The sequence below is a fragment of the Aphidius gifuensis genome, linkage group LG3, assembly GCF_014905175.1.
Source record: "Aphidius gifuensis isolate YNYX2018 linkage group LG3, ASM1490517v1, whole genome shotgun sequence".
NCBI classification, from domain to species: domain Eukaryota; kingdom Metazoa; phylum Arthropoda; class Insecta; order Hymenoptera; family Braconidae; genus Aphidius; species Aphidius gifuensis.
The window spans coordinates 3,568,759-3,582,455 of NC_057790.1; the positions used below are offsets into that span (position 1 = coordinate 3,568,759).

Below are 13,697 nucleotides of genomic sequence, written 5' to 3' on the forward strand. Positions count from 1 at the left end.
CCAAAGCACTGTATTTAAAACACATTAACTTGTCGAAAAAATAATAACAAAAAGCAAAAAGTACTTGATTCTATTCGAAAAATAGTTACCAAATAAAAAGAAAAATATATTCTGATTTTATGAATATCGTGGAATTTTACAGGCACTTTTAAAAGCACCATAAAATGAATTAAATATTTATTGTATTATAATTATATATGTATATAAATTAAGTATCAAAAAAAAAAAAAAAAAAAAAAAGTTTCAATGTTTATTATTCATTTTATTTATCTCCTTTTGACTCATATTTTTTTTTTCGTACAATTTTTCTTTCATGAAAAAAATAGTAAATAAAATTTATTTTATTCAAAGAGCACATTTTTCGTTTGAGTAAATTGAACTAGCTATCTGACATAATCATAAGGTATATCAAAAAGTTAAAAAAATAAAATAATAAAAAATTTTCTCTAGAGTACAATATGTTGTAACGTGACATTACCTTCTCACTCAATTTTAAAATCTTGCTCGGGACGCGGATCAACTAATGTTACGGACAAATAGGGGGGACGGAAAATTTTATTCTACGACGCTAAAATTTACCTAAAAACGTCACTAAAACTAACCAAATAACCAAATAGCCAAATAACCAAATACCAAATACCAAATACCAAATACCAAATACCAAATACCAAATACCAAATACCAAATAGCCAAATAATCACAGAAATCACAAAAATCACAGAAATCACTAAAATCCATTAATCCAATGAGTCCAATGATGCTGATCCGTTCCTGAAAATATAATTCTAAAATTAAGTTGAGGGGTTTGCCTGGGTCGCTCAGTATGCTGGTTTGTGGAGAGAGGGACGGGTAAAGAATATTAAAATTACGTCACTGAAATAATAAAACAATGGGAAAATAAATCACTCAACAAAACGATAATTAATGTACTCAAAATTAACCAAGTTTATTTAATAATTAAATACGAGAATTTATCTAATATCTAAATACAAATACATAAAAAGATTGACCAAGTACGCTTACTAACAAAGGGGAGAAAAAAAGAACTACAATATACTGACAATGACCAAGATAAAAGGGAATCTTAGGATGGATGACTCCTGCTCCTAGACCTTGAAGGGATGGCTCCGCTTCCTAAGACTATGTATGGATGACTCAATTCCAAGGCAAGAGGTTGTCCGAGGTTCTGGGATGGCTCACCAGAGAACCTGACTCACTGCGGCTGTAGGCAAGGGAAAGTGTGTTGTTGTGCTGTGCCACAGCTTAAATAGCTGTGATTCTACCCTTCCAATTTTATTCCCAGTATGACTGATATGCACCAATCTCAATGAAGTTAATTAAATTGACCAGTCAAAATCATAGTAGCACACGGTGGAATGGTAGTACTAGAGGGATATTATTAGTGTACAAACCGGTTATTCCCTCTTTACTCACAAAAATAAAAATAATAAAGCGTCACTGGTCAACCGTCCAATAATAATAATAAAGAAAAATATTCAAGAAAAATAAAATATAATTATAATTTAAGGTAGACGAGCGAGTCTCGTCACAGCATCCTCCTAATTTTTCTCCCTTCTTTTCGGGCCCTCTGCGGACCTATCAGCTTCTGGCTTCTGTTGTTGTACCGTTGCACCTGGTTTTATGACAACAAAAGATAAAATGCCTAAGTAATCCGAGCAATCATTAAAATGATAGCCAGGATGTTGCCCAATTAAAGTTATAAATGGAGTCAATAGTCGGTGGGTTAACTTGGGGAATAAAACGTCTATGGCGTTGTCAATCACTAACCTCATAAGAGAAACCGTATCCTTCATTATCTGGACAGGATGGTCTCAATCACTAGATAACTTAGGACATCTTGAAAAGGTGAGGGAGCAGGTGAACGGGTTAGGGGCAGGCGAAACCGGGACATAACGACTATTCTGGAAGGTGGTAACGATTGATTGGGCAAAGTGTAATCTTTTTCTTGTCGAATCGCCTCTAATTCCACCTCGTACAGGGTTGGGAATGACGGGCTGAAATTCGGGCTGGAAGGTGGGCAACAAGTTGATAGTGTAGTGTGTACACGCCCGATTCTGACCAGGGGATCCGTTCTTTGAATAGACCACGTACATGAAATAAAAAATTTCAACTAATTGTTTGGGCCCGTACGCTTTGTCGATTTCTTCACGCAATGCGCGTTGATAATCCGGGTCGAAAAACTGGCACGAAGAGCAGCCGCGGCTAACCATGAATCGAACTTGGTTTCGTGGTCATATACCAGGTTAACGCTGGGCCTTTCATACAGAAAGACATGGTTAGCAACAGCGATCACCGCCCCTGTGCACAACCTTGCCTGTTCCACCCGGTACAGGAATTCTTCCACGTCTCCAGGGTTACCTGAATAAGACAACTTCCAGCTTCCCGATCCTTAACAAATTAGGCATGCTGCGATTGTGGGTGTTGGTCTCTAAGATGTGAAGGTCCTCAGCTGGAGGTATAATTACGCGTCTAGGTGCCGGATAACGGGGTTCATTATGCACGGGTGGGTTGAGGTTTGATCCTCCCTGAGGTGGATTGGCACGAGCGTGAGGCAGGCTCATGGTTTGGGGCATCGTCGTCTAACCTGCATACCGAGTACGCAATATATTGTTAAATCGCTCGGTTACGCATAAGCGGCAATCACTACGATAACCACGGCCGGCGTGAAGCTCGTGATCGTTTGTAAAATAGGAAGAAATGGGTCAATTTCTGTGGTGGCTGTACCAGACCCAATTTGTACTCCGCGAAAAGCAGGGCTTTGGTAACTGGTTCCGAGGGTGGTTTGTAGAAGTCTTTTGGCTGGGCGTGACTAAGGAGGACGACTCTTGTTGATAACTGGGACTGCGTCTGAGGATGGTAGGAATTACGGTCTTCACCAGATGGTCTGGATGTAGCTCCGAGATCCTCTGGTGAAGGACCTGATACAAAATGTTAACAGGGGGTTCCCGGTTATTTTCTTATGACCGTGTTTCTCTTTAAGAGGGAAGTCTCCTCCACTAGTTGAACCACCGGTCTCTTCAACTTCAAGATCAACTGACTGGCCTTGGGTCCGCCTCTACGCTTGGGTATAGTGCCTGATGGTCCAGGGGTGATGTCTCCTCGTCACCCAATAGCAACGGTAAGGATCGTACGCGGCGAATGTGGGATCAGGGCAATTTAGTTGACTCAAAAGAAAATGGAAAGACCGACTGCGAAATAAAATATAATCCAGAAAAATCCTTTAAATACTGCACTGCACATACAATATTCCTAGACTTAGTAATCTTAATACGAGCAGGTACGCAAGCGTGATCAGCTACTGAATGTTCTGAAGCCTTGGAACGGCTTATATGGTGAATAGGGCAATTTCGAAGGTGGGGAAATTCTGGCCAAAGATAACAGCCTACTTCATACTCTGGGAAAAAGAGGGAAATCTGTGGAAGTGGATGACTCCCACCTTCCAATAAATTTTTCGATGATCCATGGTGCAAATTAGTCGTAAAATTAAATGGAAATTGAATTTTCCGGTAGGCTTATAATTATTACAATAAAAAATTAATTCATCACAATAATATTTAGTCGCATGGAAATAAGAATTTTTCTGAAAAAAACTAATTATTACAACAAAATTTTATTTATCGCAACATAATTAGTCTTGAATAAATGCGAATTATTTAATTTTCCGGAGGGCTGACTAATTATTACAGCAGAATTTAATCTACTATAACATAATTAGTCTAAATTTAAATGGGAATTATATTTTCTCCGGTGGGCTTGACCAATTATTACAATAAAATTTAATTTATCATAACATAATTAGTCGTTGAATAAATAAGGATTAATATCTTTCCGGAGGGCCGATTACAACAAAAATTAATTTGTCGTAACATAATTAGTCTTGAATAAATGGGATTTATTATTTTACCGGAGGGCCGACTAATCATTACAATAGAAATTAATCTATCGCAACCTAATTAGTCGTATTTTAAATGGGGTTTGTACTTTTCCGGTGGGCTGACTGATTATTACAACAAAATTTAATTCGTCGTAACATAATAAGTCTGGAATAAAGGGGAATTTTTATCCTTCCGGAGGGCCGACCAATTATTACAATAAAATTTAATTTATCGTAACATAATTAGTCGTTGAATAAATAAGGATTAATATTTTTCCGGAGGGCCGACTAATTATTACAATAGAATTTAATCTATCGTAACATAATTAGTCGTGGAATAAACAGGAATCAATTTTTCTCATAATAATTACCGAATTACCAAATTTTTTTTTATCGCAACATAATTAGTCCTGGGATTAAGGGGAATTTTATTTATCCGGAGGGCCGGCTAATTATTACAATAAAAATTAATTTATTATATCATAATTAGCCAAATAAATGGGAATTTGTATTTCTCCGGAGGGCTGACCAATTATTACAATAAAATTTAATTTATCGTAACATAATTAGCCTGGAATAAATGGAAATTATTTATTTTTCCGGAGGGCCGACTAATTATTACAGCAGAATTTAATCTACTATAACATAATTAGTCAAATAAATGGGAAGTATATTTTTCTCCGGTGGGTTGACTGATTATTACAACAAAATTTTAATTCGTCGCAACATAATCAGTCTGGAATAGATGGGAATTTGTATTTCTCCGGAGGGCTGACTAATTATTACAATAAAATTTAATTTATCATAACATAATCAGTCTTGGGATTGAGGGGCATTTTATTTATCCGGAGGGCCGACTAATTATTACAACAAAAGTCAATTTGTCGCAGCATAATTAGTCTCGAATAAATGGGAATTATAATTTCTCCGGTGGGCTTGACTAATTATTACAATAAAATTCAATTTACTATAACATAATTAGTCTGGAATAAATGGAAATTATTATTTCACCGGAGGGCTGACTAATTATTACAATAGAGTTTAATCTATCGTAACATAATTAGTCTGGAATAAATGGGAATTATATATTTCACCGGAGGGCTGACTAATTATTACAATAGAGTTTAATCTATCGTAACATAATTAGTCTGGAATAAATGGGAATTATATATTTCTCCGGTGGGCTGACTAATTATTACAACAAAAATTAATTTGTCGTAACATAATTAGTCTGGAATAAGTGGGAATTTTATTTTTCTCCGGTGGGCTGACTAATTATTACAATAGAAATTAATCTATCGTAACATAATTAGTCGTGGAATAAACAGGAATCAATTTTTCTCCGGTGGGCTGACTAATTATTACAACAAAAATTAATTTATTATAACATAATTAGTCTGGAATAAATGGAAATTATATATTTCACCGGAGGGCCGACTAATTATTACAATGAAAATCAATTCATTATAACATAATTAGTCAAATAAATGGGAATTATTTATTTTTCCGGAGGGCCGACTAATTATTACAATAGAATTTAATCTACTATAACATAATTAGTCAAAATTTAAATGGGAATTTTATTTTTCCGGAGGGCTGACTGATTATTACAACAAAATTTAATTTATCGTAACATAATTTGTCGTTGAATAAATAAGGATTAATATTTTTCCGGAGGGCTGGCTAATTATTACAATAAAAATTAATTTATTATAACATAATTAGCCAAATAAATGGGAATTTGTATTTCTCCGGAGGGCTGACTGATTATTACAACAAAATTTAATTTATCGTAACATAATCAGTCTAGAATAAATGGGAATTATTATTTCACCGGAGGGCCGACTAATTATTACAATGAAAATCAATTCATTATAACATAATTAGTCTGGAATAAATGAGGATTAATATTTTTCCGGAGGGCTGGCTAATTATTACAATAAAAATTAATTTATTATAACATAATTAGCCAAATAAATGGGAATTTGTATTTCTCCGGAGGGCCGCTACTTATTACAGTAACCCATGGCTTCGGGATGACTCGCCACTGAACCTAAAGTTACTCGAAATAGGTGGGGATATTGTAAATACATTTTACTGTATAGTGGGGATGTTAAAATAACAGTAGATGGGTGGGAGTATCAGAGATAAATTTTATAGTAGCAATAAATAGGTGGGAGGAAGAATTTTATTTTTTTTTTAAAAGAGGGGAAGTAAGAATAAGCTTTTAAGATTACGGTAAACGGGTGGGAGTACAATAAATAAGTTTTATAATAGTGGGGATAGATGAAGGTAGAGTAAGATAAAGAGTAAACTCGGCGGAGGAATATCTGTATACACATTTTTTTTTTTTTATACATTTTTTTTTTTTCTTGTCACCGCGTGGTAAAACTAAATCCGTTTATCTTACCTTCAATCTGTGACCATGAGAATGCACCAGGACGTAGCGCGTAGTTATCCTTTTTTTTTCACAGTTTCCCTTCACAATCGCATTATTATTCTTATAATTCCACTGATAATCCTGCACTGAATCCTTTATGCTCACTTTAATTAACATGGTTCCGGGATGACTCGCCGATGAACCTGGGCTGGACACGTTGTTTTTTTTTTTTTTTATTATTTTTCTTCTTAAACTTAAACACACTAAAAGAAAGGGTTTGATTTATATGTGAATTTAATATTCAGGTCCCTGTTTGGGCGCCATTTTGTAACGTGACATTACCTTCTCACTCAATTTTAAAATCTTGCTCGGGACGCGGATCAACTAATGTTACGGACAAATAGGGGGGACGGAAAATTTTATTCTACGACGCTAAAATTTACCTAAAAACGTCACTAAAACTAACCAAATAACCAAATAGCCAAATAACCAAATACCAAATACCAAATACCAAATACCAAATACCAAATACCAAATACCAAATACCAAATACCAAATACCAAATAGCCAAATAATCACAGAAATCACAAAAATCACAGAAATCACTAAAATCCATTAATCCAATGAGTCCAATGATGCTGATCCGTTCCTGAAAATATAATTCTAAAATTAAGTTGAGGGGTTTGCCTGGGTCGCTCAGTATGCTGGTTTGTGGAGAGAGGGACGGGTAAAGAATATTAAAATTACGTCACTGAAATAATAAAACAATGGGAAAATAAATCACTCAACAAAACGATAATTAATGTACTCAAAATTAACCAAGTTTATTTAATAATTAAATACGAGAATTTATCTAATATCTAAATACAACACAATAAAAGATTGACCAAGTACGCTTACTAACAAAGGGAGACAAAAGAACTACACAATACTGACAATGACCAAGATAAAAGGGAATCTTAGGATGGATGACTCCTGCTCCTAGACCTTGGTGGAAGGGATGGCTCCGCTTCCTAAGACTATGGTATGGATGACTCCAATCTAAGCAAAAGGGAGGGGTTGTCCGAGGTTCTGGGATGGCTCACCAGAGAACCTGGACTCACTGCGGCTGTAGGCAAGGGAAAGTGTGTTGTGTGTGCTGTGCCACAGCTTAAATAGCTGTGATTCTACCCTTTCCAATTTTATTCCCAGTATGACTGATATGCACCAATCTCAATGAAGTTACTCAAATTGACCAGTCAAAATCATAGTAGGGCACACGGTGGGAATGGTAGTACTAGAGGGGATATTATTAGTGTACAAACCGGTTATTCCCCTCTTTACTCACAAAAATAAAAATAATAATAGCGTCACTGGTCAACCGTCCAATAATAATAATAAAGAAAAAATATTCAAGAAAAATAAATATAATTATAATTTAAGGTAGACGAGCGAGTCTCGTCACAATGTATACTTCAAAAAAAAAAAAAAAATGTGACACAGCCATCAATATACTCGTCACCACTCAAGGTGAGAAGACATATCATATGACACATAAAATTCACGCGGAAGTATTTTCTTTTCTCTCATTTTTTTTTTCCTAAATTTGACATGAGTACTCACAAGCCATTGTTCAGTTTAATACTCAATTTCGTAGTTTTATTTTCAGATGACAATGACACATGTACGAGAGATTTATTTTTCCATATTTTTAAATAAAAATATATGACTTTTACAAGGTGAATATATTTTTTTATTAACTATATAAATCATGGGGCTGTTCTTAAATCATACAGGTACATTAAATATATTTGCAATTTCATAAAAATAATGAAAAAAAAAATTGATTACATCTAGAGTATATAAAATATGGGGAAAGAAAAGGAAATTATTTTAATTCGTTATTGTTCAACACGAAAGAGATAACTTATCTTGCTTCATCAGGATATTAATTAACTGAAAAAAATTAAATAAAACATTGTTTTACTTTATTTATTTTATATAAAAAAAAAATTTATTAATAGCTTTTTTATAATTACAGGGGTTTTTTTTTTAATGAATAATTACATGAAAATTATTATTTACAAGAAAGACAAAATAAATAATTAAATAATTGCTAATTAAATTTATTTTTGTTGGTTTTGTTTATTTTTTTTTTTTATGTTTTATTTGTTAAAGAGTAAAGGGAAAATTCTCACGCGTTTCAAAAGAAATCAGTCAAAAGGGTTTTGCGTTTGTTCGTGAGTAAATTACAGTATCGTACGTGGACCTTGGATAATTTATTTTTTATATATATAAAATACCAATGGATCTGTTTGTGATGCAGCCTAGAGGCTGAAAAAAAAATACAAATGACCGAAGGAAAAAGTAATTGCTCACGTTTTACTTGAACACATCAATCTTTTTTTTTTAAAAAAACACTTTGACAAAAACTTGGCAATAATAAAGATCACGTATTCATCAATTGGACATTATTCTATTGTAATGATTTTTTATTTTTCAATTGTTAATTTATTTTCAAATTTCATTAATAATAAAGTATATATTTAATATTATTATATTCAATTATTAAATATAAAATATAAATTAAATTCCAAAAATAAATATAATAACAAGGGTATTTAAATAAACTATTAAATTTTATATTATTAATTAAACTTGGTGTGTTTTTTTAAAGAAAATGTAATACTTATTTACTTTTCTTTACAATTTATTTCTACGAAATAAATAAATAAAAAAAAAAGCAAATAGATAATGAATAAACATCAGGCACCATGGTATTCTTTATGATAAAAAAAAAAAACTTGTTTGTCATCAACTGAACCAACAAAATACAATTAGAAAAAAAAAAGATAAAAAATTTTGTAACAAATTCGTTTCCTATTGAAAATTGAAATGTTTTAAATTTTTTATGTTAGCAGTTGAGCGAAGAAGATAATTAATAAAAAGGAAATTCAAGGATAATTTTCAACTCAGTGATTGCAAATGTATTTTTTATTTAAAAAAAGAAAATGGTTTTTCTTTGCTTTTCATAATGTTTTTTGATAAAAATTTTATCAATAACGTATAATTATTATTTAACTTAAGAAATTAAATTTTTCGTCTAGCATCTTTGGTTTTAAATTATTTAATACATTCAAGTAATATTAAATTTTAGCTTCAACACAAGCTCGCTATCTTGATTGTTTAGAAAAAAAAAATAATTACTCATGTTTTAAAAATAACTTCAATATATACGGAAAACGGATCTAGCTATCTTGTTTTTTATGAAAAAAAATAATAAATTATCTATTATGTGATAAAAATTTTTATAAAATTTAAAAAAAAAAAAATGTTATTATTTTTAAAATTTGTATCATCATTATGATTATAAAAATTCAAGTATAAATTCAGGTGTATAAATGGAAACGAGTTAGTTCTTTCCGGGTTTCACTCTACTGCAGTCATATATATACATTAAATAATGGAAGTATTTAAATTTATTTTAGTACTATTTACTATTAAAAACAACTTTATATGTAAGTAAAAAAAAAAAAGTCATAAAAAAATTATTAATACTTGTGTAATAGAGCTATTCACTTTTATTTTATTTGTTAAATAAATAATAGGGATAGAATCATGTGAGATAACGATAAACGAAGACTTAGCTGGTCATAATCAGCCACTTTTATTACATACAAATTTGAAAGATGGTTTTCTATATCCAAATTCTGATGATGAAACAATTCAAATAAATCCTGGTGAATCAATTGTTCTGGCTTGTCCTGGTGGACAATTTGATGAAGATAGCATTTCAACAAATGATAATGTACGTGCTGAATGTACACAAGAAAATTCATTTGTTGTTGAAAATAAGGATTTTACTGGATCGTTGAAAGATATTAGTTGTAGTAGAAATCCTCAAACTAAGGTCAAGACAACTCTTGATAAATGTTCACGTGATGGAGTTAAAGGTACCATTGGATTTCATGTTAATGCAAAGTCGTAAGTTTTTTCTTTCGTATCAATATAAATAATTTATAATTTACTTGATAACTTTTTTTTTGATTTATATATTTATAATGTTGTTAATGTAGAAAACATAACTATCAATCGATTATCGATTTTTGTCACAATGCAAAAATTGGTCACACCGTTTATGCACATACTAAAATACCAGCACAAATAAAAAATCATCAAAAAGGAGTTGCACGTGTTGAGTTTAAACAGGATAATTTCTTCAAGGGTATATCAGTTCGTAATGTTTATAGAAAAACAGAACAAGTTAAAACAATTGCTAATATAGTTGGAAGCATGGAACTTGCAGAAGACTTTATTCATGATAAAGGTAATAATTATTTAATTATAGCAAATAAAACATTGGAATAATAACAAGGAATAAATATGGTGAATTAATTTATTATTATTAAAATTTTTTCAGGTGAATATTTTTTTGCCAAGGGACATTTGGTTGCAAAAGCTGATTTTATATTTGGCTCACAACAACTTGCTACATTTTCTTATGTCAATGCCATACCAATGTGGCAAAATGTTAATGGAAAAAATTGGGCAAGGCTTGAGGAGAGTGTAAGAAATTATGCTAGCGATAGAAATCGTGATTTAGAGGTTTGGACAGGAAGTCTTGGAATTTTGCAAATTAAAGATGCAAATAGAAAATCACATGATCTTTATTTACATCGAAGTGTTGAAGGAAAAAAATCAATACCAGTACCAAAATTACTTTTTAAGGTTGTTTATGACAGTATTAGTAAAGCTGGTGTTGCTTTTATAACAATTAATAATCCATATTTGAAAAGTCTTGATGATGAATATGTGGTTTGTAAAGATGTTTGTGATGATTTGCCTTGGTTCAATTACAAATCAACATGGAGACGTGATAAATATGACAGTGGATATACATATTGTTGTAAAGTTGATGATTTTAGAAACGTATTTCCAGATTTACCAGAATTTCAAGCCAGAAAATTGCTCAAGTAATTTCGAAAAAAATAATAATAATAATTGTAAAAATTTATAATAACCAATGTAAAATATAAAAAAATAATTCATAATGCTTTTGAAATTTACTTAAATAAATTTTCAAAAAACAAAAACGTTATAAAAATACCGATATGTTGAGTTAATTTAATTTTTTTTGTTTTTATTTATTTTTTCGATAATAACAGCTTTGTTGTAAAATATTTTAAAATATTGATGTTTATCAGAGACCATGGTATTTTTTATGATAAAAAAAAAAAAACTTGTTTGTCATCAACTGAACCAACAAAATACAGACGTCAAAACACATTAGAAAAAAAAAAGATAAAAAAATTTTTAACAAATTCGTTTTCTATTGAAAATTAAAATTTTTTAAATTTTTTATTTTAGCAGTTGAGCCAAAACAAATAATTAATAAAAAGAAAAGTCAAGGATAATTTTTAACTCAGTGATTGTAAACGTATTTTTTATTGAAAAAAAAAAAAATGGCTTTTCTTTGATTTTCGTAATGTTTTTTAATAAAAATTTTATCAACAATATATAATTAATAATTATTATTCAACTAACATGTAAAATTTTTCATCACACGTCTTTTTTTCTAGATTATTTAATACATTTAAGTAATATTAATTTTTAGTTTATTTTTAGCTCTCTATCTTAATTGTTTAGAAAAACATTTAAACATAATAATTATTCAATTTGTAAATGTCAATTCAATAAACGGAAAACAGATCTAGGCCTTCACAATATTTTGTTATTTTTTTTATAACAGTAATAAATTATCTATTATGTGATGAAATTTTTTATAAAATTTAAAAATAAAATAATCATGATGTTATTATTTTTAAAATTTATATCATCATTATGATTATAAAAATTTAAGTATAAATTCAGATGTAAAAATGTAAACGAGTTAGTTCTTTCGGGCTTTTACCTAATGCAGGCATATATATTATGGAAGTATTTAAATTTATTCTAATACTATTTACTATTAAAAGTAACTTTATATGTAAGTTGAAAAAAAAATTTATAAGAAAATTATTATTACGTGTATAGAGTTATTAACTTTTTTTTTTATTTGTTGAATAAATAATAGGGACAGAATCATGTGAGATAACAATAAATAAAGATTTAGCTGGTCATAATCAGCCACTTTTGTTACATACTGATTTGGAACATGGTTTTCTCTATCCAAATTCTGATGATGAAACAATTCAAATAAATCCTGGTGAATCAATTGTTCTGGCTTGTCCCGGTGGACAATTTGATGAGGATGGCATTTCAACAGATGATAATGTACGTGCTGAATGTACACAAGAAAATTCATTTGTTGTTGAGGACAGTGATTTTACAACATCATTGAAGGATATTAGTTGTAGTAGAAATCCACAAACTGAGGTCAAGACAACTCTTGATAAATGCTCACGTGATGGAGTTAAAGGTACCATTGGATTTCATGTTAATACAAAGTCGTAAGTTTTTTCTTTCGTATCAATATAAATAATTTACAATTTACATGATAATTTTTTTTTTGATTTATATATTTGTAATTTTGTTAATTTAGAAAACATAACTATCAATCGGTTATCGATTTTTGTCACAATGCAAAAATTGGTCACACCGTTTATGCACATACTAAAATACCAGCACAAATAAAAAATCATCAAAAAGGAGTTGCACGTGTTGAGTTTAAACAAGATAACTTTTTCAAGGGTATATCACTTCGTAATGTTTATAAAAAAACTGAACAAATTAAAACAATTGCTAATATAGTTGGAAGCATGGAACTTGCGAAAGACTTTATTCATGAGAAAGGTGATAATTATTAAAATAAATAATAATTATAAATTAAATATTGGGATATTATAACAAGGTGAATTAATTTGTATTATTATTCAAATTTTTTCAGGTGAATATTATTTTGCCAGGGGACATTTAGTTGCCAAAGCTGATTTTATTTTTGCCTCACAACAACTTGCAACATTTTCTTATGTCAATGTTATACCAATGTGGCAAAGTATTAATGCAGGAAATTGGTTTTCGATTGAAGAAAGTGTAAGAAATTATGCTATTGATAAAAATCGTGATTTAGATGTGTGGACAGGAAGTCTTGGGATTATGCAAATTGAAGATGTACATGGAGAATTACAAGATATTTATTTACACCGTAATGCTGAAGGAAAACAATCAATACCAGTACCAAAATTACTTTTTAAAGTTGTTTATGACAGTATTGGTAAAGCTGGTGTTGCTTTTATAACAATTAATAATCCATATTTGAAAAGTCTCGATGATGAATATGTTGTTTGTCAAGATGTTTGTGATGATATGCCTTGGTTAAATGAAAAATCAACATGGAAACGAGATAAATATGACAAAGGATATACATATTGTTGTAAAGTTGATGATTTTAGAAATGTATTTCCAGATTTACCAGAATTTCAAGCTAGAAAATTGCTCAAGTAA

The 13,697-nt window shown here is 30.5% G+C and overlaps 1 protein-coding gene across 1 annotated transcript; it reads left to right on the forward strand.

Moving 5' to 3' along the window:
- The first annotated feature begins 8,025 nt into the window (after nt 1-8,025).
- On the forward strand, nt 8,026-13,697 carry LOC122853534. The gene is made up of 8 exons (XM_044154035.1): nt 8,026-8,050; nt 9,863-10,238; nt 10,331-10,581; nt 10,675-11,227; nt 12,230-12,240; nt 12,328-12,703; nt 12,796-13,046; nt 13,141-13,697. Exons 1-8 carry the CDS (start codon nt 8,026-8,028, stop codon nt 13,695-13,697), a joined length of 2,400 nt encoding a protein of 799 aa, XP_044009970.1.